At 44.9% G+C, this 26211-nt stretch overlaps 2 protein-coding genes and 1 long non-coding RNA gene across 4 annotated transcripts in view; all 3 read left to right on the forward strand.

The window, feature by feature from the left end:
- LOC118378315 (transmembrane protein 87A-like) overlaps positions 1-10495 on the forward strand; it is an 11380-nt gene extending 885 nt beyond the window's left edge. The window contains exons 2-13 of the mRNA XM_052496078.1: positions 263-320; positions 831-928; positions 1509-1625; positions 1999-2046; positions 3515-3571; positions 4858-5008; positions 5591-5652; positions 7022-7205; positions 7402-7501; positions 9639-9732; positions 9963-10143; positions 10353-10495. Of these exons, the coding sequence (XP_052352038.1) occupies positions 263-320; positions 831-928; positions 1509-1625; positions 1999-2046; positions 3515-3571; positions 4858-5008; positions 5591-5652; positions 7022-7205; positions 7402-7501; positions 9639-9732; positions 9963-10143; positions 10353-10423 (1221 nt within the window). The 3' untranslated portion in view covers positions 10424-10495. The remainder of the gene's footprint in view (positions 1-262; positions 321-830; positions 929-1508; positions 1626-1998; positions 2047-3514; positions 3572-4857; positions 5009-5590; positions 5653-7021; positions 7206-7401; positions 7502-9638; positions 9733-9962; positions 10144-10352) is intronic.
- Positions 10496-13837: 3342 nt separating this feature from the next.
- On the forward strand, positions 13838-23445 carry LOC127915711 (uncharacterized). Of its 2 annotated transcripts, XR_008091745.1 has the most exons (6): positions 13838-13863; positions 15368-15438; positions 17455-17507; positions 21807-21837; positions 21973-22541; positions 22574-23445. It is a non-coding gene; the product is annotated as an uncharacterized LOC127915711 (long non-coding RNA). The 2 variants fall into 2 exon arrangements; XR_008091744.1 differs by having other exon boundaries at positions 21973-23445.
- Positions 23446-24176: 731 nt separating this feature from the next.
- The window catches only part of LOC118378317 (vam6/Vps39-like protein), a 48610-nt gene continuing 46575 nt past the window's right edge, over positions 24177-26211 (forward strand). The window contains exons 1-2 of the mRNA XM_052495838.1: positions 24177-24714; positions 25087-25152. Coding sequence (XP_052351798.1) covers positions 24642-24714; positions 25087-25152 — 139 coding nt within the window. The 5' untranslated portion in view covers positions 24177-24641. The remainder of the gene's footprint in view (positions 24715-25086; positions 25153-26211) is intronic.

Consider the following 26211-nt stretch of genomic DNA (forward strand, 5'->3'; position numbering starts at 1 on the left):
GTACCTGCTCCAACTCATGACCACTCATCTAAGGTCTGGTAGTGAATGGAATATGTGTATATAGCTAGTTTCCTTTATTTCTTAAAGTTGAGATAATACTGCTAGCAAGACGATAACTTTCCAACTAGCTAGTTGTCTGATGTTGTATTTGCACAACCATGACAAGTGTTTACGTAAAACCTTCTCTTACTGGCACATAGTTGGTAAGAGGTTGTCCAAGGTGCTTGCTGCCATGGTAACTTGATCTATTCTGTTTCTATAGTCACAAAATGCCGTCTTCAGGAAGACATTGTACGCCAACACAACCATCTTCATGACATGTAAGTAATGAACCTTGGACGACAACAAAACGAAGATAATTTGCTTTAAAAAAACCAAAAAGATTTGATTTTGACGGCTGTCGTGCAACTGACTTTTACTCGTGGGCTTCGTCTGAAATGGCACCCTGGTCCTTATCCGCTCCCTAGTCAAAAATAGTGCACTATTACTGTGTAGGGAATATAGTTCCATTTTGAACACGCGGCTGTGTTTCTCCCAGTATCCTTCATTTCACTACAAAACACTTGGTACGGCGCCTTACACTTTTTCCATCGTTACAAATCATTCCACTTTATATTTATTTTACCTTTATTTAACCAGGCAAGTCAGTTAAGAACACATTCTTATTTTCAATGACGGCCTAGGAACAGTGGGTTAACTGCCTGTTCAGGGGCAGAACGACAGATTTGTACCTTGTCAGCTCGGGGGTTTGAACTCGCAACCTTCCCCCCCACACACACACACCTCTCTTTCCCTGTGTTTCTGCCATTGACTCTCCTCTCCTCCTCCAGTCCAGGGCGACTTGGCCCTATGTGATTCCACCCTGGCCTTCAACATCAGTTGGTACCTCCGTTCCTCAATCTGCTACAATGAAGTCTTTAATACTCCAGTGAGTACAATAGTACCTTCTTCTTCTCTGCTGCCCATTCTCACAGGCAGACTCGTCAGAAACCCTGCACACGAACCACAAAATAGCACACAGAGAAACAGTACGACGTATCCAACTGTACCATCACATTAATGTTGTAATAGCAGAACCACAAAATAGAAATGTTGCCTGTAATGTATTAGACACCATCATTTCTACATTAGAAGAGAAGAAGACTCCTGTTTTGTCCTTTAAAAAAAAAAATTTTTTTTGAGTTGTTTGTATTTCTACTTCCTGTAGGACAACAAGGCACTGACTATGTTTGTATTTCTACTTCCTGTAGGACAACAAGGCACTGACTATGTTTGTATTTCTACTTCCTGTAGGACAACAAGGCACTGACTATGTTTGTATTTCTACTTCCTGTAGGACAACAAGGCATTGACTATGTTTGTATTTCTACTTCCTGTAGGACAACAAGGCATTGACTATGTTTGTATTTCTACTTCCTGTAGGACAACAAGGCACTGACTATGTTTGTATTTCTACTTCCTGTAGGACAACAAGGCACTGACTATGTTTGTATTTCTACTTCCTGTAGGACAACAAGGCACTGACTATGTTTGGTCTGGATCACATGCTGAAGGAGGACTGGAGTGGCTTCTACAGCCAGGGATACATGTACTTCGACAACTGCTCCACTCTTTTACTACCCAAGGTCTGCTCTTCTGTTGTTGTTGTTGTTGTTGTTGGGGTTGGGGTTGTTGTTGTTGGGGTTGTTGTTGTTGGGGTTGTTGTTGTTGTTGTTGGGGTTGTTGTTGTTGGGGTTGTTGTTGTTGTTGGGGTTGTTGTTGTTGTGGTTGTTGTTGGGGTTGTTGTTGTTGGGGTTGTTGTTGGGGTTGTTGTTGTTATGGTTGTTGTTGTTGTTGTTGGGGTTGTTGTTGTTGGGGTTGTTGTGGTTGTTGGGGTTGTAGTTGTTGTTGTTGTTGTTGGGGTGTGAGGGGGGTTGCCATACACAGACTTGTAATTCTTGGTTGATGTATTATAGGTATTATATCTGTCTCCTCCCCCACCTCCATTCCTCCTTCCAGGTGTACTACACAGACTTCAGCCCCTATCAACCTCTCATCAGCCCACAGGTATTATATTATTGTATTCAGACACCTTGATTTAAAAAAAGAGAAGTGTTGTTACGTTACAGCCTTATTCTAAAATAAAATAACACATGATACCCCGTAATGACCAAGCAAACAAAAATAATATGTAAATTTACTTAAGTATTCAGACTCTTCACTCAGTACTTGGTTGAAGCACCGATTAGAGCCTTGAGTCTTCTTGGGTATGACACTACAAGCTTGGCACACCTGTATTTGGGGAGTTTCTCCCATTCTTCTCTGCAGATCCTCTCTAGTTCTGTCAGGTTGGATGGGGAGCGTCACTGAACAGCTATTTTCTCTTCCGAGATGTTTGATCGGTTTCAGGTCCGGGCTCTGGCTGGGCCACTCAAGGACATTCAGAGACTTGTCCCGAAGCCACTCCTGCGTTGTCTTGGCTGTGTGCTTAGGGTCGTTGTCCTGTTGGAAGGTGAACCTTCACCCCAGTCTGAGGTCCTGAGTGCTCTGGAGCAGGTTTTCATCAAGGATCTCTCTGTACTTTGCTCCTTTCATCTTTCCCTTGATCCTCACTAGTCTCCCAGTCCCTTCCACTGAAAAACATCCCCACAGCATGATTCTGCCACCACCATGCTTCACCGGAGGGATGGTGCCCTGCTTCCTCAAGACGTGATGCTTGGCATTCAGGTCAAATAGTTAGATCTTGGTACTTCCGTTCCTTTATCTGCTACAATGAAGTCTTTAAAACTTTTAATCTTATGGTCTGAGAGTCTTTAGGTGACTTTTGGTAAACTCCAAGCGGGCTGTCATGTGCCTTTTACTGAGGAGTGGCTTCCGTCTGGCCACTCTACCATAAAGACCTGATTGGTGGAGTGCTGCAGAGATGGTTGTCCTTCTGGAAGGTTCTCCCATCTCCACAGAGGAACTCTGGAGCTCTGTCAGAGTGATCATCAGGTTCTTGCTCAGTTTGGTTCTGCTCTAAGAGTCTTGGTGGTTCCAAACTTCTTCCACTTAATAAAGATGGAGGCCATTGTGTTCTTGGGGACCTTCAATGCTGCAGACATGTTTTTGTACCCTTCCTCAGTTCTGTGCCTCGACACAATCCTGTCTCTGAGCTCTACGGACAATTCCTTTGACCTCATGGCTTGGTTTTTGCTCTGACATGTACTGTAAACTGTGGGACCTTATATAGACAGGTGTGTGCCTTTCCAAATCATGTCCAATTAATTGAATTTACCACAGGTGGGACACCAATCAAGTTGTAGAAACATCTCAAAGAAGATCAATGGAAACAGGATGCACCTGAGCTCAATGTCGAGTCTCACAGCAAAGGGTCTGAATACTTATGTAAATTAGGTGTTTCTGTTTTTTTTGCTACCGTGGGCAAATATGTAGAGAATGTTTTGTTCAGATCAAGAGGTGTGGTCAAAAAGTGACTGAAATCAAATGGCCCCAAACCCATCTGTATACTCACTGTTACTCTGTTGTTGTTTAGAGCGAGGAAGGCAGGCCTTCCAATCAGAGCGCTCCGCAGGGGTGGCTGGAAAAGCCGGTAAGCCAATCAGAACTCTGTTTTATAAGATTTCTGTAAACAGGTTGTACATAGGCACGCCTACATGTGTTTTGCATTGAAAGTGTGTTTCTGAAACGGCAGCATATGGACCCTGGTCAAACAGGTGGACTAAGCACGCCTAAATGTGTTTCTGAAAAATACGGCAAGTCGTTTTTTGATTATTTGACCCTATCATTTATATTTTTGACTAACTTATTTTTAAAGTATTTAAGTAAAAATACTACAAGTCATTTTTGAGTTATTTGGGGTAAACCAACTTATCATTTATATTTTTGACAACTTATTTTTATGTCACTAAAGAAAATAATTCAGGTACATTACCAAGTACATTCATGGGGTAAACCAACTCTAAGAGTATGTATTAGGCTGTGTGAGAGAAGGTTTCAACCCTAATCAACCCATACAATGTCAGGACATCAATGGGGTAAACCAACTCTAAGAGTATGTATTAGGCTGTGTGGGAGAAGGTTTCAACCCTAATCAACCCATACAATGTCAGGACATCAATGGGGTAAACCAACTCTAAGAGTATGTATTAGGCTGTGTGGGAGAAGGTTTCAACCCTAATCAACCCATACAATGCGAGGACATCTGTTGTTGAAGTGCAGTAGGTCAGTCGAGCAGGTGACGACCTGCGTAATGAATTGATGAACAGCCTTGTTAGTACATCAGTACAATTTTACTTTTACTTCACTACATTCCTAAAGAAAACAATGTACTTTTTACCCCGTACATTTTCCCCCGAAACCTTAAAAAGTACTCGTTACATTTTTGCATGCTTAGTAGGACAGGAAAATGGTCTAATTCACACTCTTATCAAGAGAACATCTCTGGTCCTGCTGCATCTAATCTGGTCGACTCACTAAACACACATGTCTGAGTGTGTGTGTCTCTTCTTATCCATATATTAAACAAGAACATGGTGCCATCTGGTGTGCTTAATATAAGGAATTTTGAAATGATTTATACTTTTGATACTTCAGTATATTTGAACAATTACATTTTCATTTGATACTTAAATTAAATTAGTTTTAAATATATTTAACTCCACACTCGACTCTCAATTGCGAGACGTCGTCTATTTGGGTTCCGGGCGTGTCCGTATGGTGACTCACGTTGACTTGAGTCATTCTATATTAAGGTATCTTTTACTTTTACTCAAGTATGACAATCGGGTACTTCCCCCCTCCCACCACTGTCTAAAATAGGGAACAGGGTGCTATTTGGGATGCGTTCGAAGTGTCTTGTCATGTGACCCCTTGAAGGATATAGGTGCGGTGGCCAAGGCTTGGTCCGACAGCCCCTACCTGTTTATAGTGAAGGTACAACCGCAGCAGCGTGGAGATGCCAGCGGGGGGCGCCCTGGAGCAGAGGAGGAGGAGCCTAATGATGTCCAGGGAAACTTGGCCTTTATCAGTCAGTATTACCGTAACTGACACTCTCTAATATGAACAAAGGCCCTTTTGACTTAGTGCTTCGTCATTAAAGATCCCTTCTGTCTGACTGCCTGTGTCTGACTGCCTGTGTCTGACTGCCTGTCTCTGACTGCCTGTCTCTGACTGCCCTGCCTCTGACTACCTGTCTCTGACTGCCTGTCTCTGACTGCCTGTCTCTGACTGCCTGCGTCTGACTGCCCTTTCTCTGACTGCCCTGCCTGTCTCTGACTGCCCTGCCTGTCTCTGACTGCCCTGCCTGTCTCTGACTGCCTGTGTCTGTCTCTGACTGCCTGTCTCTGACTGCCTGTGTCTGTCTCTGACTGCCTGTGTCTGACTGCCTGCCTGTCTCTGACTGCCTGTCTCTGACTGCCTGTCTCTGACTGCCTGTGTCTGACTGCCTGTGTCTGACTGCCTGTCTCTGACTGCCCTGCCTGTCTCTGACTGCCCTGCCTGTCTCTGACTGCCCTGCCTGTCTCTGACTGCCTGTGTCTGACTGCCCTGCCTGTCTCTGACTGCCTGTGTCTGACTGCCTGTGTGTGACTGCCTGTCTGTGTATTTACAGTGACCGTGGAGATGAAGGGGCCTCGTGAATACTCCTCCCCTGCAGACTGGCCTCTAATGATGGTGTGTTTCAGCCCGACCCAACAGTATTCAATATCAAAATAGTGTAACTGGAAAAAAAGTACACAAGAAATAAGATAAACATAAAATAACAGGAGAATGTGGTATACTGGGCCAGGCCTAGGGTCAGTGTCAGATCTAGGGTCAGTGTCAGGTCTAGGGTCAGGTCTAGGGTCAGGTCTAGGGCCAGGTCTAGGGACAGGGTCAGGTCTAGGGTCAGTGTCAGGTCTAGGGCCAGTGTCAGGTCTAGGGTCAGTGTCAGGTCTAGGGACAGGTCTAGGGTCAGTGTCAGGCCTAGGGTCAGTGTCAGGTTTAGGGTCAGGTCTAGGGTCAGTAGCAGGTTAGGATAGGATAAGTAATCCTTCTCAGGCCTGGGGTCAGTGTCAGGCCTGGGGTCAGTGTCAGGCCTGGGGTCAGTGTCAGGCCTAGGGTCAGTGTCAGGTCTAGGGCCAGGTCTAGGGTCAGTGTCAGGTCTAGGGTCAGGTCTAGGGCCAGGTCTAGGGCCAGGTCTAGTGTCAGGTCTAGGGTCAGTGTCAGGTCTAGGGTCAGTAGTGTCAGGTCTAGGGTCAGTGTCAGGTCTAGGGTCAGTGTCAGGCCTAGGGTCAGTGTCAGGCCTAGGGTCAGTGTCAGGTCTAGGGTCAGGGTCAGGTTTAGGGCCAGGGGTCAGGTCTAGGGACAGGTCTAGGGTCAGTGCCAGGTCCAGGGTCAGTGTCTAGGGTCTGGGGTCAAGGGTCAGTGTCAGGTCTAGGGTTCCCAGTTCTAGGCCTGGTGATGTGTATAGTGTTCTTCCCCAGTTCTACATGGTGATGTGTATAGTGTGTGTGTTCTTCCCCAGTTCTACATGGTGATGTGTATAGTGTGTGTGTTCTTCCCCAGTTCTACATGGTGATGTGTATAGTGTGTGTGTTCTTCCCCAGTTCTACATGGTGATGTGTATAGTGTGTGTGTTCTTCCCCAGTTCTACATGGTGATGTGTATAGTGTGTGTGTTCTTCCCCAGTTCTACATGGTGATGTGTATAGTGTGTGTGTTCTTCCCCAGTTCTACATGGTGATGTGTATAGTGTGTTCTACATGGTGATGTGTATAGTGTGTTCTACATGGTGATGTGTATAGTGTGTTCTTCCCCAGTTCTACATGGTGATGTGTATAGTGTGTGGTGTTCTTCCCCAGTTCTACATGGTGATGTGTATAGTGTGTGTGTTCTTCCCCAGTTCTACATGGTGATGTGTATAGTGTGTGTGTTCTTCCCCAGTTCTACATGGTGATGTGTATAGTGTGTGTGTTCTTCCCCAGTTCTACATGGTGATGTGTATAGTGTGTGTGTTCTTCCCCAGTTCTACATGGTGATGTGTATAGTGTGTTCTTCCCCAGTTCTACATGGTGATGTGTATAGTGTACGTGTTCTTCGGGGCGCTCTGGCTCTTCTGGTCGGCCTGTTACTGGAAAGATCTGTTGAGGATCCAGTTCTGGATCGGAGGAGTGATCATCCTGGGTATGCTGGAGAAGGCCGTCTTCTACTCCGAGTACCAGAGCATCCGCTACAGAGGAGACTATGGTCGGTTAAATTCACGCTCTTATTTTGAAATGCACTGTCATTTTTTGTTTTGTTTTTTGGTACGTTGATTGGTTGATTTGATGGAGAGTTGCATCATGGTCTTTTTGTAAATCTGTAAATTTACTTCCAACTCACATCTACTTTAAAAACAAAAATAATAATAATAATAATGTTTTTAAATGTTCTCCCTCCACAGTCCAAGGTGCTGTAATCTTTGCCGAGTTGCTGTCTGCTCTGAAGAGATCTCTGGCTCGTATTCTGGTGCTCATAGTCAGTCTGGGCTACGGCATCGTCAAGTGAGTTTTAAAAAATATATTTTTTTTTAATGTTACCTTTATTTAACCAGGCAAGTCAGTTAAGAACATATTCTTATTTTCAATGGCAGCCTAGGAACAGTGGGTTAACTGCCTGTTCAGGGGCAGAACGACAGATTTGTACCTTGTCAGCTCGGGGGTTTGAACTCGCAACCTTCCGGTTACTAGTCCAACGCTCTAACCACTAGGCTACGCTGCCGCCCCGAGTTCATCGCGTACCTGTCATACTTATTCCAAATGCCTCCCTTATTCCCCTTTTTAATAGTGAACTAGGGTCCACGGTCAAAAGTAGTGCACTATGTTTAAAGGAATTAGAGTGCCATTTGGAAAGCGTACAATATGAATTACACTATTCTATGGGTTCAGAACTGAGGTCTAGGGTCAGTGTCAGGTCATAGTGAACTAAGGTCCACGGTCAAAAGTAGTGCACTATGTTTAAAGGAATTAGAGTGCCATTTGGAAAGCGTACAATATGAATACTAACTACGATTCCACTATTCTATGGGTTCAGAACTGGGCTGTTGTCATTGTCCATCACCTACTGACTGTATGGTGTGAGGATTCACCTAGCGCTCATGATTTGGGGCTGTACAGATGTTTGATGTATTAGAATAATTGATTATGCTTATGTTGTATTAATAGAATGAGTGGTTATAAGACTTACATTTATAGGGTCCCAGACTATAGATTAACAATATATATATATATATATATATATTCATTATATAGTTTTGGACTTGTTCCACAGTTTCTCTCTCTCTGTGTGACTGAGACAGAACTCTGTGTGGGAGATAAGACCAGTTAGAACTCTGTGTGGGAGATAAGACCAGTTAGAACTCTGTGTGGGAGATAAGACCAGTTAGAACTCTGTGTGGGAGATAAGACCAGTTAGAACTCTGTGTGGGAGATAAGACCAGTTAGAACTCTGTGTGGGAGATAAGACCAGTTAGAACTCTGTGTGGGAGATAAGACCAGTTAGAACTCTGGGGGAGATAAGACCAGTTAGAACTCTGTGTGGGAGATAAGACCAGTTAGAACTCTGTGTGGGAGATAAGACCAGTTAGAACTCTGTGTGGGAGATAAGACCAGTTAGAACTCTGTGTGGGAGATAAGACCAGTTAGAACTCTGTGTGGGAGATAAGACCAGTTAGAACTCTGTGTGGGAGATAAGACCAGTTAGAACTCTGTGTGGGAGATAAGACCAGTTAGAACTCTGTGTGGGAGATAAGACCAGTTAGAACTCTGTGTGGGAGATAAGACCAGTTAGAACTCTGTGTGGGAGATAAGACCAGTTAGAACTCTGTGTGGGAGATAAGACCAGTTAGAACTCTGTGTGGGAGATAAGACCAGTTAGAACTCTGCAGGGGAGTGTGGGAGATAAGACCAGTTAGAACTCTGCAGGGGAGTGTGGGAGATAAGACCAGTTAGACATTCAACAATAAATCAACGTTCTGGGGAGGGGGACATTTTATTGCCTTTTAAATAAACACTGAAACTCTATGTTTGTATCGCCATGGATACAGGGTTTTGGTCTCAGGAGGGAAAGGTAACGGCGTGGTCAGTGATATCACGAAGGCGGGACTTTTGGGTTTTATAAAAAATAACTTGAGACTTTATTTTTTTTTTTTTTGACGCAGAACTTACTCGGAAATATACGTGCTCTGTTCCTGTTCCTGTTGTCAACTTCTGTCTGCAATTGCATTAAATAAAGGGTTGTGAATGATTTAATTAAATATATTGTCATAATGCTAATTTCACCAATGAGCCAATGATGGTACGAAAGAAATGAACCCTGACAATGGTATTAATAGAGGATTCCCTCACACTACAATCTTGTACAGTGTTTATTTACATGTACAAGGATACACTATGTGTAGTGACACACACACACACCAATGCCCTGGTTTTATGGCCTAGCTTTGACCACACATCTGGGCCCATATTCACGAAGCGTCTCCGAGTAAAAGCGCTGATCGAGGATCAGACCCCCATTTTTTTTCAGTGTGATCTAAAAATAAAAAAGGGGGGGGAAGTTGATCCTAGATCTGTACTCTGAGACTGTTTTGTGAGTACAGGCCCTGATTTCCCCCCCCATGTTTTCCTGCTCTGTCTCTCGCAGACCCAGGTTGGGCACCACAGTCCACCGGCTAGCAGCAGTAGGCCTGCTCTACCTGCTCTTCTCCTCCGTGGAGGGAGTGCTGCGCGTCACAGGAGTGAGTAGCTACAGTTTGGATTAATCACTACACTTCTCGTCTAGTGTAATCACTAGACTTCTCGTCTAGTGCAATCACTACACTTCTCGTCTAGTGTAATCACTAGACTTCTCGTCTAGTGTAATCACTACACTTCTCACCGAGTGCAATCACTGTTAATCTCCCTCTCCCTGTCTCTCTCTTTCTCTGTCTGTCTCTGTCTGTCTCTGTCTCTCTCTCTGTCTCTTCAGGGTTTCTATGGGACCGTAGCCCTGGTGGCTAACCTGAGTCTCTCTCTCATTGACTCCTGTGTGATGTGGTGGATCTTCATAAGCTTGTCCCAGACCACTCGTCTTCTGAAGCTGCGTAGGAACGTGGTGAAGCTGTCCCTGTATCAGCATTTCACCAACACACTCATCTTCTCTGTTCTGGGTGAGTTGAAAGGAATTATTGATGGATGCTTTTAATGTCACAGTGGTATGAAAGGCACAGCTTTTCAATTTGATATGAATTTTGTTGTACTCTGGTACCTACTTGAAAAAAATAGTTTCTGTAATCTCAATATTGACTTATTGAATACATGATAAATTAATAGAGTAAATAACTTATCTTTATCTTATCACTTTGTTTTGTTCCCGTAGCTTCTATTATCTTCATCATCTGGACGACCAAAGTGTTTAAGCTGGTCGACTGCCAGACGGTGAGTTGGTAGATTTTTACACTGAACAAAAAAAACAAAGTGTTGGTCCCATGTTTCACAGGAACAGGAAATAGAAAAGATCCCAGAAAATGTAGCATACGTTCCAAAAACTCTTTATTTCTCTAAAACAAAATGGCGTCTACAAATTAGTTTTACATCCCTGTCGGTGTATTCTCCTTTACCAAGATAATACGTCCACCTGACAGGTGTAGAATGTCAAGAAGCTGATTTAAACAACATGGTCGTTACATAGGTGCACCTTGTGCTGGGGGGGGGGGCAATAAAACGTTTTGTCACACAACACAATGCCACAAATGTTTTGAGGGAGCATGAGATGGCGTGCAATTGGCATGTTGACTACAGGAATGTCCACCAGAGCTGTTGCCAGAATGTACATTTTTCTACCATAAGCCGCCTCCCAACATTTTTTTTAAAATAGAATTTGGCAGTACGTCCAACTGGCCTGTGTATGGCTTTATTTGGGCGAGCGGTTTGCTGATGTCAATGTTGTGAACAGAGTGCCCCGTGGTGGCTGTGGGGTTATGGTATGGGCAGGCCTAAGCTACGGACAACGAACACAATTGCATTTTATCGATGGCAATTTCAATGCACAGAGATACCGTGACGGGATCCTGAGGCCCGTTGTCGTGCCATTCATCCACCTCCATCACTTCATGTTTCAGCATGATAATGCACGGTCCCATGTCACAAGGATCTGTAGACAATTCCTGGAAGCTGAACATGTCCCAGTTCTTCCTTAGCCTGTATACTCACCAGACATGTCACCCATTGAGCATGTTTGGGATGCTCTGGATCGACATGTACGACAGCGTGTTTCAGTTCCCACCAAATATCCAGCAACTTCACACAGCCACTGAAGAGGAGTGGGACGACGTTCCACAGGCCACCAATCAACAGCCAGATCAACTCTATGAGAAGGAGATGTGTCACACTGCATGAGGCAAATGGGGGTCACACCAGATACTGACTGGGTTTCTGATCCACACCAGATACTGACTGGGTTTCTGATCCACACCAGATACTGACTGGTTTTCTGATCCACACCAGATACTGACTGGGTTTCTGATCACACCAGATACTGACTGGGTTTCTGATCCACACCAGATACTGACTGGTGTTCTGATCCACACCAGATACTGACTGGTTTTCTGATCCACACCAGATACTGACTGGTTTTCTGATCCACACCAGATACTGACTGGTTTTCTGATCCACACCAGATACTGACTGGTTTTCTGATCCACACCAGATACTGACTGGGTTTCTGATCCACACCAGATACTGACTGGTTTTCTGATCCACACCAGATACTGACTGGTTTTCTGATCCACACCAGATACTGACTGGGTTTCTGATCCACACCAGATACTGACTGGGTTTCTGATCCACACCAGATACTGACTGGGTTTCTGATCACACCAGATACTGACTGGGTTTCTGATCCACACCAGATACTGACTGGTTTTCTGATCCACACCAGATACTGACTGGTTTTCTGATCCACACCAGATACTGACTGGGTTTCTGATCCACACCAGATACTGACTGGGTTTCTGATCCACACCAGATACTGACTGGGTTTCTGATCCACACCAGATACTGACTGGGTTTTCTGATCCACACCAGATACTGACTGGGTTTCTGATCCACACCAGATACTGACTGGGTTTCTGATCCACACCAGATACTGACTGGGTTTCTGATCCACACCAGATACTGACTGGGTTTCTGATCCATGCCCCAGTTTTAATATTTGATTTTTTAAAAGGTTTTTGAGACCAACCTGATGCATCTGTATTCCCAGTGATGTGAAATCCAGATACTGACTGGTTTCCCAGTCATGTCCAACCAGATTACTAACTGGTTTTTTTAAATGTACAGATTTTTCCTTAGAACTTCACTGGTTTGAAATTGATGCAGTTTGCAGATTTTATTTTAAATTATTTTTTGCTCAGTGATCTACATATTCTAAACAAATGATACTTGATTATGTCTTGTGTTTTTATACACTGTGTCACCAGATTGGAGGGATTTGTGGGTAGACGATGCCTTCTGGCGCCTCCACTTTTCCACCATCCTCCTGGTCACATGGTGTTTCTGATCCACAGCCAGATACAACTGGGTTTTTGACTATGTACACCAATGATTTCATGACTGGGTGATTTGATCCACACCAATATATACATATCTAATAGTAAGTGTATACATTACAATAGTAACAGTGTAGTGACATATGATCCACATATATTATAGATACTAGACTAGCACCTTCTGATCACACCAGATACTTTACATTTAAGTCATTTCTGACCACTTATCCAGATACTGACTGGTTTCACCTGACATCCAGTGGAACAGATACAATAGACTAAATCTTTTCCAGGGGGGTTTACTGATCCACCAGGTATTCCTTAAAGACTGGGTTTCTGATCCACACCAGATACTGACTGGCTGTTTCTGATCCACCATTGGGGGCCAGAGCACTTTTGACTGGGCTTTTTCCTCAGTGGTAGGGAGGCACAGGCCAGATGGATGAACGTCAGTGACCTTGTTTGGGTTAGGGCCTGATCAGAGCCTGAGGTACTGAGGTGCCGTTTCTCACAGCTCCATGGCAAGCACCATGGTCTTGTAGCGGATGCGAGCTTTTTTTGGAACTGATTTTTCCAGTGGAGAGAGCGGAGCTCTGTATTCCCAGTGGGATTGAAACCAGATGATGCTTGATTATGAGTTGTAGGGGTTTAATGGCACAGGCAGGGTACCAGCCATTTGCCATTGCAGTAATCCAGACGGTTGGAGATGACAAGTGCCTGGATTAGGACATTTACCATTTACCTGCAGCTTCCTGTTTTAAAGGCATCCTATTTTTGCTCAGTGGTGATCTCTTCTACCTCTCCTTCAGCCAACAGTGCGCAAAAGTGATTGCTGTCCTCGTTATGTCATTTGTATTTTCTGAAAAACTACCAAAACAATTGCTGATGTAACCTGAACAATCATAATAAAATCTATTGTAAGCCCCGTTCAGCAGGTATAGCCAGATGACTTGTCTCCGGGTAGATTACTTTTGATTTCTGTTGAAACACCATTATCACATCCTCATAGATATCAACTAATTACACAGATTGTCACTCCTAATAAAGCCTAATATCACAGTCATATTTACAATAGTATATAGCACCTGTCTGATATACATATATATATTTACAATAGTATATAGCACCTGTCTGATATACATATATATATTTACAATAGTATATAGCACCTGTCTGATATATACAATAGTATATAGCACCTGTCTGATGTATGTATATATAATAGTATATAGCACCTGTCTGAGGCTGTGTTGTGTTCTCACAGGTTCTCCCATTCCCCTCTGATCGATGAAGACGATGAGGAGGACGAAGCCAAGGAACCCATGCTGAATGAAGCCTTTGGTGAAAGACTTTAACCAGTTTAACTTTAGGATTTAGGATTTCCTGCTGTATTGATATAATATATGACAATAGGGATCTCTAGCACCTTGGGGGTCAACTCCAGTTTATATCAACTCCAGTCTATAGTCACCTGTCTGGGGTGTATGTCAACTCCAGTCTATTGGGGGTCAACTAGTCTAGCACCTGTCAACTCCAGTCTAGCGGGGTTGGGGGTCAACTCCAGTCTAGCGGGTTGGGGGTCTCCAGTCTAGCGGGGTTGGGGTCAACTCCAGTCTAGCGGGGTTGGGGGTCAACTCCAGTCTAGACGGGGTTGAACTCCAGTCTAGCGGGGTTGGGGGTCAACTCCAGTCTAGCGGGGTTGGGGGTCAACTCCAGTCTAGGGGGTTGGGGTCAACTCCAGTCTAGCGGGGTTGAACTGAAGTCTAGCGGGGTTGGTCAAAGACTTTAAGCAGTTTAACTTCTAGCGGGTTGGGGGTCAACTTAGTCTAGCGGGGTTCAACTGTCTGCGGGGTTGATCTAGCGGGGTTGGGGGTCAATATATGACTAGCGGGGTTGGGGGTCAACTCCAGTCTAGCGGGGTTGGGGTCAACTCCAGTCTAGCGGGGTTGGGGGTCAACTCCAGTCTAGCGGGGTTGGGGTCAACTCCAGTCTAGCGGGGTTGGGGGTCAACTCCAGTCTAGCGGGGTTGGGGGTCAACTCCAGTCTAGCGGGGTTGGGGGGTTCAACTCCAGTCTAGCGGGGTTGGGGGTCAACTCCAGTCTAGGGGGTCAACTCCAGTCTAGCGGGGTTGGGGTCAACTCCAGTCTAGGGGGTTCAACTCCTGGGGGGTTGGGGGTCAACTCCAGTCTAGCGGGGTTGGGGGTCAACTCCAGTCTAGCGGGGTTGGGGGTCAACTCCAGTCTAGCGGGGTTGGGGGTCAACTCCAGTCTAGCGGGGTTGGGGGTCAACTCCAGTCTAGCGGGGTTGGGGGTCAACTCCAGTCTAGCGGGGTTGGGGGTCAACTCCAGTCTAGCGGGGTTGGGGTCAACTCCAGTCTAGCGGGGTTGGGGTCAACTCCAGTCTAGTCTAGCGGGTCGGGGTCAACTCCAGTCTAGCGGGGTCGGGGGTCAACTCCAGTCTAGCGGGGTCGGGGGTCAACTCCAGTCTAGCGGGGTCAACTCCAGTCTAGCGGGGTCGGGGGTCAACTCCGAAAGTAAACCCAATTCCACATTTTCCTATTTGAAAAGCATTGAGGAGAATTGGAATTTCCGTGTACTTCCTGAAATGACCCCGAATCTGGGGGTGTAAACACTTCAAAAAGTGTTTACACCCCTTGACATTTTGTTGTGTTACAGCCTGAATTCAAAATGAATTAAATATATATATATATTTTTTTATTACATTTGTGAGAAAAAAATGGATTTGAACCATTTGAATTCAGGCTGTAACACAACATGTGGAATAAGTCAAAGGGGTATGAATACTTTCTGAAGGCCCTGTATCTAACTCCGCATTTCTGTTCCAGAGGGGATGAAGATGAGAGGCACCAAGGCTGAGACTAATGGATCCCAGTCACAGAAACTACTCAGTAAAGAGGTCAGTCCATTCAATTCAATACTACTGAGTGAGGTGGCGAGTCAATTCAATTCAATTCAATACTACTGAGTGAGGTGGCGAGTCCATTCAATTCAATTCAATACTACTGAGTGAGGTGGCGAGTCCATTCAATTCAATACTACTGAGTGAGGTGGCGAGTCCATTCAATTCAATTCAATACTACTGAGTGAGGTGGCGAGTCCATTCAATTCAATACTACTGAGTGAGGTGGCGAGTCAATTCAATTCAATACTACTGAGTGAGGTGGCGAGTCCATTCAATTCAAAACTACTGAGTGAGGTGGCGAGTCCATTCAATTCAATTCAAAACTACTGAGTGAGGTGGCGAGTCAATTCAATTCAATTCAATACTACTGAGTGAGGTGGCGAGTCCATTCAATTCAATAATACTACTGAGTGAGGCGGCGAGTCCATTCAATTCAATTCAAACTACTGAGTGAGGTGGCGAGTCCATTCAATTCAATTCAAAACTACTGAGTGAGGCGGCGAGTCCATTCAATTCAATTCAAAACTACTGAGTGAGGTGGCGAGTCCATTCAATTCAATTCAAAACTACTGAGTGAGGTGGCGAGTCCATTCAATTAAAGTCAAAACTACTGAGTGAGGTGGCGAGTCCATTCAATTAAAGTCAAAACTACTGAGTGAGGTGGCGAGTCCATTCAATTCAATACTACTGAGTGAGGCGGCGAGTCCAATTCAATATAAACATATATATAATATCCCAGAGGGGTAATTACTTTGGGCATGTCTGCAGCAATACAATCAACAGTGTCTAGGGCTCCAGGGGCTCAGGTCCTCCGAGAGAAAGAATTAGAGGGAGCATACAGACACCGGATAAGACAGGAGAAATACTCCAGATATAACAGACTGACCCTAGCCCCCCGACACAAACTATTGCAGCATAAATACTGGAGGCTGAGACAGGAGGGGTCGGGAGACACTGTGGCCCCATCCGACTATACCCCTGGACAGGGCCAAACAGGCATGATATAATCCCACCCACTTTTTCAAGGCACAGCCCCCACACCACTAGAGGGATATCTTCAACCACCAACTTACAAGGCTGAGTATAGCCCACGAAGATCTCCCCCATGGCACGAACCCGAGGGGGGCGCCAACCCGGACAGGAAGATCACATCAGTGACTCAACCCACTCAGGTGACGCACCCCCTGCAGGGACGGCATGAGAGAGCACCAGTAAGCCAGTGACTCAGCCCCTGTAATAGGGTTAGAGGCAGAGAATCCCAGTGGAAAGAGGGGAACCGGCCAGGCAGAGACAGCAAGGGCGGTTCGTCGCGCCAGTGCCTTTCTGTTCACCTTCACACTCCTGGGCCAGACTACACTCAATCATAGGACCCACTGAAGAGATGAGTCTTCAGTAAAGACTTAAAGGTTGAGACCGAGTTTGCGTCTCTGACATGAGTAGTCAGACCGTTCCATAAAAATGGAGCTCGAAAGCCCTGCCTCCAGCTGTTTGCTTAGAAATTCTAGGGACAATTAGGAGGCCTGCGTCTTGTGACCGTAGCGTACGTGTAGGTATGTACGGCAGGACCAAATCAGAGAGATGGGTAGGAGCAAGCCCATGTAATGCTTTGTAGGTTAGCAGTAAAATCTTAAGCTAGTCGGAAGACTTCCAGTTTGGTGTGGCGCCATTTCCGTTCCAATTTTCTACGTACCAGGGAGCTAGTTTATGACAAATGTTTTTTGTTTTTAGGGGTGCGACTGCATCTAGGGAATTACGCAAAGTTAAATTGAGTTCCTCGGTTAGGTGGTTAACCGATTTTTGTACTCGGACATCCTTGGGTTGGTGGAGGGAGTCTGGAAGGACATCTAGGAATCTTCGGGTTGTCCGAGAATTTATAGCACGGCTTTTTGATGATCCTTGGTTGGGGTCTGATGACTTAACTTAAGTCATCTTTTCACAGTCCAATCTGATTTCAAGACACTGTTTTGCGTATATCCAAATAAATGACTGTATCCTTTCTCTTGTTCTCAGGATGAAGACCTGAAATGGGTTGAGGAGAACATTCCCACGACTGTCGCTGACGTGTGAGTAGGAAAGAAGGGAACATTTTGAAGTGTATTGGTTACTGCTATGTTCATTATACTGTATAACTGATCACCTCTCTTCTCTCAATTCAAGAAATGCTTTATTGGCATGAATGGTGGTTGTCATTGTTTCTAAAGCAATGTATATGAACATATGCTAGAATGTTAATAATTATATACAGTACCAGTCAAATGTCTGGACACATCTGCTCATTCCAGGGTTTTTCTTTATTTGTACTATTTTCTACGTTGTAGACTAAAAGTGAAGTCATCAAAGTATGAAATAAAACATATGGAATCATGTCGTAACCAAAATAAGTGTTAGATGTATTAAACACTACAACAAAGATTTCTTAGTGTCCATCAAAGCTTTCTCTGCCCTTAACCTTGTTCTGAACACCTCCAAAAACAAAGGTCATGTGTTTTGGTAAGAAGAATGTCCCTCTCCCCTACAGGTGTGACTACTACCTCTGAGGGTTTAGAGCTTGAGGTAGTCACCTCATACCAGTACCTGGGAGTATGGCTAGACGGTACACTGTCCTTCTCTCAGCACATAAAACAACTGCAGGCTAAGGTTAAATCTAGACTTGGTTACTTCTATAGTAATCACTCCTCTTTCACCCCAGCTGCCAAACTAACCCTGATTCAGATGACCATCCTACCCATGATAGATTACAAAGACATAATTTATAGATCGGCAGGTAAGGGTGCTCTGGAGTGGCTAGATGTTCTTTACCATTCAGCCATCAGATTTGCCACCAATGCTCCTTATAGGACACATCACTGCACTCTATACTCCTCTGTAAACTGGTCATCTCTGTATACCCGTCGCAAGACCCACTGGTTGATGCTTATTTATAAAAACCCTCTTAGGCCTCACTCCCCCCTATCTGAGATACCTACTGCAGCCCTCATCCTCCACATACAACACCCGTTCTGCCAGTCACATTCTGTTAAAGGTCCCCAAAGCACACACGTCCCTGGGTCGCTCCTCTCTTCAGCGACTGGAACGAGCTGCAACAAACACTCAAACTGGACAGTTTTATCTCCATCTCCTCATTCAAAGACTCAATCATGGACCCTCTTACTGACAGTTGTGGCTGCTCTGCATGATGTATTGTTGTCTCTGCCTTCTTGCCCTTGGTGCTGTTGTCTCTACCTTCTTGCCCTTGGTGCTGTTGTCTGTGCCCAGTAATGTTTGTACCATGTTTTGTGCTGCAACCGTGTTGTGTTGCTGTCTTAGGTCTCTCTTTATGTAGTGATGTGTATTCTGTCCTATATTTAATTAAAATAAATAAATAAATAATAATAATAAGTTATCCCATCCCTGCAAGGAGGCCTTTTGGAAGGCCGTCAGTGTAAATAATATATTTTTCTTAACTGACTTGCCGAGTTAAATAAAGGTTAAATAAATACAAATGTTGGTCTTTTACCAAATAGGACCAAGTCCATATCATGGAACAGCAAGTCCATCATTACTTTAAGACATGAAGGTCAAGAATTACTATTAGCTCAAATTACTTTAAGACAAGACATGAGAGAGATCATTACTTTAAGACATGAAGGTCAGTCCATCATTTACTTTAAGACATGAAGGTCAAGACATGACATGAAGGTCAAGGACATGAAGGTCAGTCAGTCCATCATTAGTCCATCATTACTTTAAGACATGAAGGTCAGTTTAACTTTAAGACATGAAGGTCAGTCAATACAACAGTCCATCATTACTTTAAGACATGAAGGTCAGTCAATACAACAGTCCATCATTACTTTAAGACATGAAGGTCAGTCAATACAACAGTCCATCATTACTTTAAGACATGAAGGTCAGTCAATACAACAGTCCATCATTACTTTAAGACATGAAGGTCAGTCCATCATTACATTTAAGATCATTACTTTAAGGTCAGTCAATACAACAGTCCATCATTACTTTAAGAAGGTCATGAAGGTTACTTTAAGACATGAAGGTCAAATACAACAGTCCATCATTACTTTAAGACATGAAGGTCACATACAACAGTCCATCATTACTTTAAGACAGGAAGGTCAGTCCATCATTACTTTAAGACATGAAGGTCAGTCCAAGACATGAAGGTCAGTCAATACACAACAAGACATCCATCATTACTTTAAGACATGAAGGTCAGTCCATACAACAGTCCATCATTACTTTAAGACATGAAGGTCAGTCAATACAACAGTCCATCATTACTTTAAGACATGAAGGTCAGTCAATACGGAACATTAAGAACTTTGAAAGTTTTCTTCAAGTTCAGTCGCAAAAAAAAACATTGATGCCGAATTTGTCTCTCATGAGGACCGCCACAGGAATGGGAGACCCAGAGTTTTGATGTATTTAACTATTGCAAGTCCAGTTAAGAACAAATTCTTATTTACAATGACGTCCCCTAACCCGGACGACGCTGGTCCTATTGTGTGCCGCTGTAGTATCAGTGTCTGTAGCTATGCAGTGTCTGTAGCTATGCAGTGTCTGTAGCTATGCAGTGCCCTGTGGGGCTGTAGTATCAGTGTCTGTAGCTATGCAGTGCCCTGTGGGGCTGTAGTATCAGTGTCTGTAGCTATGCAGTGCCCCGTGGGGCTGTAGTATCAGTGTCTGTAGCTATGCAGTGCCCCGTGGGGCTGTAGTATCAGTGTCTGTAGCTATGCAGTGCCCCGTGGGGCTGTAGTATCAGTGTCTGTAGCTATGCAGTGCCCCGTGGGGCTGTAGTATCAGTGTCTGTAGCTATGCAGTGCCCCGTGGGGCTGTAGTATCAGTGTCTGTAGCTATGCAGTGCCTTAGACCGCTGCGTCACTCGGGAACCTCTACTGCAGAGGACACGTTCATTAGATAATCACCTCCGATGATTGCAGCCCGAATAAATGCAGACACAGACACATCTCAACATCAACTGTGTGAATCAGGCCTTCATGGTCATATTGCTGCAAAGGAACTACTACTAAAGGACACCAATAAGAAGACGATACTTGCTTGGGCCAAGAAACACGAGCAATGGACATTAGACCGGATGGAAATCTGTGCTTTGGTCTGGAGTCCAAATTGGAGATTTTTGGTTCCAACCGCCGTGTCTTTGTGAGACGCAGAGTAGGTGAACGGATGATCTCCGCGTGGTGAAGCATGGAGGAGGAGGAGGTGTGATGGTGTCGGGGTGCTTTGATGGTGACACAGTCAGTGATTTATTTAGAATTCAAGGCACACTTAACCAGCATGCTCAGCATATGTGGAAACTCATTCAAGAATGTTGGAAAAGCATTCCAGGTGAAGCTGGTTGAGAGAATACCAAGTGTGCAAAGCTGTCATCAAGGCAAAGGGTGGCTTCTTTGATAAATCTCAAATATAAAATATTTTGATTTGGTTTCAAACTTCTGCTTACTACATGATTCCACATGTGTCATATCATAGTTTTGATGACATCACTATTGTGCAATGTAAATAAATAAATAGATGAAAACCCTTGAATGAGGTAGGTGTTCTAAAACTTTTGACTGGTAGTGTACTTAAAAAAAAATCATACATGAACAAATAAGCAATTATCTCTGTCTCCTCTCTCTCTCTCCCTCTGTCTCCTCTCTCTCTCTCTCTGTCTCCCTCTCTCTCTCTGTCTCCCTCTCTCTCTCTGTCTCCTCTCTCTCTCTCTGTCTCCTCTCTCTGTCTCCTCTCTCTGTCTCCTCTCTCTGTCTCCTCTCTCTGTCTCCCTCCCTCTCTGTCTCCTCTCTCTGTCTCCTCTCTCTGTCTCCCTCTGTCTCCCTCTCTCTCTCTGTCTCCCTCTCTCTCTCTGTCTCCTCTCTCTCTCTCTGTCTCCCTCCCTCTCTGTCTCCCCTCTCTGTCTCCCTCTCTCTCTGTCTCCCTCTCTCTCTCTGTCTCCCTCTCTCTCTCTGTCTCTCTGTCTCCCTCTCTCTCTGTCTGTCTCCCTCTCTCTCTGTCTGTCTCCCTCTCTCTCTGTCTGTCTCCCTCTCTCTCTGTCTGTCTCCCTCTCTCTCTGTCTGTCTCCCTCTCTCGCTCTCTCTGTCTCCCTCTCTCGCTCTCTCTGTCTCCCTCTCTCTCTCTCTCTGTCTCTCTCTCTCTGTCTCCCTCTCTCTCTCTCTCTCTCTGTCTCCCTCTCTCTCTCTGTCTCCCTCTCTCTGTCTCCCTCTCTCTCTCTCTCTCTGTCTCCTCTCTCTCTCTCTCTGTCTCCTCTCTCTCTCTCTCTCTCTCTCTCTCTCTCTCTCTCTCTCTCTCTCTCCTGTCTCTCTCTCTCTGTCTCCCTCCTCTCTGTCTGTCTGTCTCTGTCTCTACAGAGCCCTCCCAGTAATGCTTGACGAAGAGGAGGTAATTAAATAAGGAACTTCTCTCTAATGACTGCCGGTCACATTTTTTGTCTATTTAAAAAAAAAAATATATATATATATTTTGTGTTACCATCATTCAACAGAGACACATGTTTCTCTCGCTTTTTGTCCCCAGGAAATTCTGAAAACCAAGATGGAGAGATCCAAAATGGAATGACCGAGTGGAGGGGTTTCACCGAGTGGAGGGGTTTCACCCAGTGGAGGGGTTTCACCGAGGCAGCCATTGATGGAGTCAAATGAAGTGACCCATCAGATCCTATATTTATAACACTTTTATGTTCCTTCATTTTGAGCACCGCCATGCAGCCGCTAATAAACTCTACGGCTTTGCCAAATGGCCCCCTATTCCCTCTGTAGTGCACTACTGTTGACCAGGGCCCTATTCCCTATATAGTGCACTACTGTTGACCAGAGCCCTATTCCCTATATAGAACACTACTGTTGCCAAGGGCCCATAGGGAAGTGCACTACTGTTGACCGATAGGGTCCCTGGTCAACAGTAGTGCACTACCCAATGGGCCCTGGTCAACAGTAGTGCCCTACCCTATGGGCCCTGGTCAACAGTAGTACACTACCCTATGGGCCCAGGTCAACAGTAGTGCACTACCCTATGGGCCCTGGTCAACAGTAGTGCACTACCCTATGGGCCCTGGTCAACAGTAGTGCACTACCCTATGGGCCCTGGTCAACAGTAGTGCACTACCCTATGGGCCCAGGTCAACAGTAGTACACTACCCTATGGGCCCTGGTCAACAGTAGTACACTACCCTATGGGCCCTGGTCAACAGTAGTGCACTACCCTATGGGCCCTGGTCAACAGTAGTGCACTACCCTATGGGCCCTGGTCAACAGTAGTGCACTACCCTGTGGGCCCAGGTCAACAGTAGTGCCCTACCCTATTGGCCCTGGTCAACAGTAGTGCACTACCCTATGGGCCCTGGTCAACAGTAGTGCACTACCCTATGGGCCCTGGTCAACAGTAGTGCACTACCCTATGGGCCCTGGTCAACAGTAGTGCACTACCCTATGGGATGCCAGGGTAGTGGGTTCGATCCCGGGACCACCCATACGTAGAATGTATGCACACATGACTGTAAGTCGCTCTGGATAAAAGCGTCTGCTAAATGGCATATATTATTATTATATTATGTCACTTGGCCCAGTGAGTCAGTCAGTCTGCCATTGACACCTATCTATATTAGTATTGACACAGTGCAGTCTGATAATTTGTCAGATTTAAATAAATAATTTATGTGTCACTGTTAAGTCTTTTTATGTTAGTTTCTGCCACCACCTCCCAAGATAATTAATTTGACCCCCCCAACGCTGGCACAGTGCAAGTTAAACACAGCCTGTGAGGCCAGACGAGGCCCTCTCACCCAGTAATTTATTCTACAGACATCATTATGGTTTTGTAATGTTCAATTGTCCTGCACTGCATTGTTTTTGTTTGTTTAGCAGGACAGCATCTAATGTACAGTAAAGTGGGTCTGTGTTGTAATTTCTTTGTTACATTTTATTGTATGCATTTTTTTGCTGTTTATTCTGGGATTAAAGTTTATATTAAAATGTCACCAAATTAATACAAGATGTGTATTATGTGATTTTATTCTTCTTTTTAGGGTCACAAGATACTACTCATTATTCTCTACTACCACCCGGTACTAGAACAGTGGTTAAGTTTTTTTTTTTTTTTTTTTACCTTTATTTAACTAGGCTAGTCAGTTAAGAACAAATTATTATTTTCAATAACGGCCTAGGGACAGTGGGTTAACATGCCTGTTCAGGGACAGAACAGATTTGTACCTTGTCAGGTTGGGGATTTGAACTTGCAACCTTTCGGTTACTAGTTCAACCACTAGGCTACCCTGCCGCCCCAAGGTTCGCCATATTGACCAGCTTTTCGAGTGGCCGCTCTGACAATGAAATATCGAAGTTGTGCGTTAAAGGACGTGTATTTTCATTGTCAGAGCGGCCACTCGAAAATCTGGTCAATATAATGGATAATATGTGAGTACAATCACGAGGGATGAATTGGAACATGGCGAACCTTGTTATATTTTATAACCTATATATATTTTATGTTAATCAATGTTGGCGGTGTGTCACGTGTCCCATTTATATCAGTACACTCGTAAGCAATTTATATTCGATCAAATAAACCTCACGCAGCAAATAAGCCATTACATTTTATTTATGTTTTTAGTTGACCAAACTCCCAATACAAAAACCCTCCTCGCTTGGTGTGCGGGCAAAAAAAACGTCAACTTCCGGAGGAGACAGATTGTTGGGCGGAGTTTACCCTCTCGCTCCGCTTCTTCCTCTCTGATGTACTGATCACGTGACGTGTCAGTAAGGAGCAGACACTGTTCGCAGTTTTATTTATATATATATTATATATATCTCTTGTGTTAGCTTATTGACTAGCAGGACCTTTTTATAGGAGAAGGATTTAGTATTTATTTATTCGGTCAAGACCAACATGGGGATAATAGGGAATTTGGTTAACTCGTTATCCTTGTTGGTGTCCTCTCGCTAATAAAAGCAAAGTTCGTTCGCTAATCAATTTGGATGTCATGGCTTCAACGAATGACAGAGGAATTATGTTAAGGTTACCTGCACGGATTAAAGACACGGTTTAATCGACGGGGGTTGGACTTGACATTTCCAGACGCACCTTTTTTTTTTTTGTAACGTTGCCTAAAAATGTTTTGTTATTGTCACTAACGTTACTAGATTATTTATAGGGGGAACTAAACTACCGGTAACTACCGAGACTCCACAATGCATGACGCTTACGAACCGGTCCCTATCCTGGAGAAACTGCCTCTGCAGATTGACTGTCTTGCTGCTTGGGGTAAGTTGATAATGTCAGCAAACTAACTAACATTAGCAAATTATTGTTGCTATAAACTACCTAATTTAGTTAACTAGGTAGGTACTAAGTTAGCTGACTGGTTTGTCAGATAACCAGCATATAACTCTTGTCTGCTTAGTTGTAGCAATGTTACCTTGATGAGTTTTGAGGCGACACGACATTTGTAAACAAAGCAACCCTGTCTTGCACATGGTCGAGGACGTGGAGAATTTAATACCGTTGTTATAATTTTGCTCTGTGATGCGTGTTCCCTATGCAGTGCACTACTTTTGACGAGAGTCCGAGTGCACTACATTTGGGATGTATCTATACTTACTAATCATGACATTCTCTCCTCCTATCACATAACAGAGGACTGGCTTCTGGTCGGCACTAAACCAGGCCATCTCCTGCTCTACAGGATAAAAAATAATGCAGGTGAATAAGAGAGAGACTGCTGTTAGTGTCCTGTATCCCTGTCTATGTGTGTGTGTGTGTCCCAGGGCCCTGTCTATTTGTATGTGTGTGTCCCCCAGGGCCCTGTCTATTTGTATGTGTGTCTCCCCCAGGGCCCTGTCTATTTGTATGTGTGTCTCCCCCAGGGCCCTGTGTATGTGTGTCTCCCCCAGGGCCCTGTCTATGTATATGTGTGTGTCCCAGGGCCCTGTCTATTTGTATGTGTCTGTCCCAGGGCCCTGTCTATTTGTATGTGTGTGTCCCAGGGCCCTGTCTATTTGTATGTGTGTGTCCCAGGGCCCTGTCTATTTGTATGTGTGTGTGTCCCAGGGCCCTGTCTATTTGTATGTGTGTGTGTCCCAGGGCCCTGTCTATGTGTGTGTGTGTGTGTCCCAGGGCCCTGTCTATGTGTGTGTGTCTCCCCCAGGGCCCTGTCTATTTGTATGTGTGTGTGTCCCAGGGCCCTGTCTATTTGTATGTGTGTGTGTCCCAGGGCCCTGTCTATGTGTATGTGTGTGTCCCAGGGCCCTGTCTATTTGTATGTGTGTGTGTCCCAGGGCCCTGTCTATGTGTATGTGTGTGTCCCAGGGCCCTGTCTATGTGTATGTGTGTGTCCCAGGGCCCTGTCTATTTGTATGTGTGTGTGTCCCAGGGCCCTGTCTATTTGTATGTGTGTGTCCCAGGGCCCTGTCTATGTGTGTATGTGTGTGTGTGTCCCAGGGCCCTGTCTATTTGTATGTGTGTGTGTGTCCCAGGGCCCTGTCTATTTGTATGTGTGTGTGTCCCAGGGCCCTGTCTATTTGTGTGTGTGTCCCAGGGCCTTGTCTATTTGTATGTGTGTGTCCCAGGGCCCTGTCTATTTGTATGTGTGTGTCCCAGGGCCCTGTGTATGTGTGTGTGTGTGTCCCAGGGCCCTGTCTATTTGTATGTGTGTGTCCCCGGGCCCTGTCTATTTGTATGTGTGTGTCCCAGGGCCCTGTGTATGTGTGTGTGTCCCAGGGCCCTGTGTATGTGTGTGTGTCCCAGGGCCCTGTCTATTTG

This window comes from Oncorhynchus keta, chromosome 35, assembly GCF_023373465.1.
Source record: "Oncorhynchus keta strain PuntledgeMale-10-30-2019 chromosome 35, Oket_V2, whole genome shotgun sequence".
NCBI classification, from domain to species: Eukaryota; Metazoa; Chordata; class Actinopteri; order Salmoniformes; family Salmonidae; genus Oncorhynchus; species Oncorhynchus keta.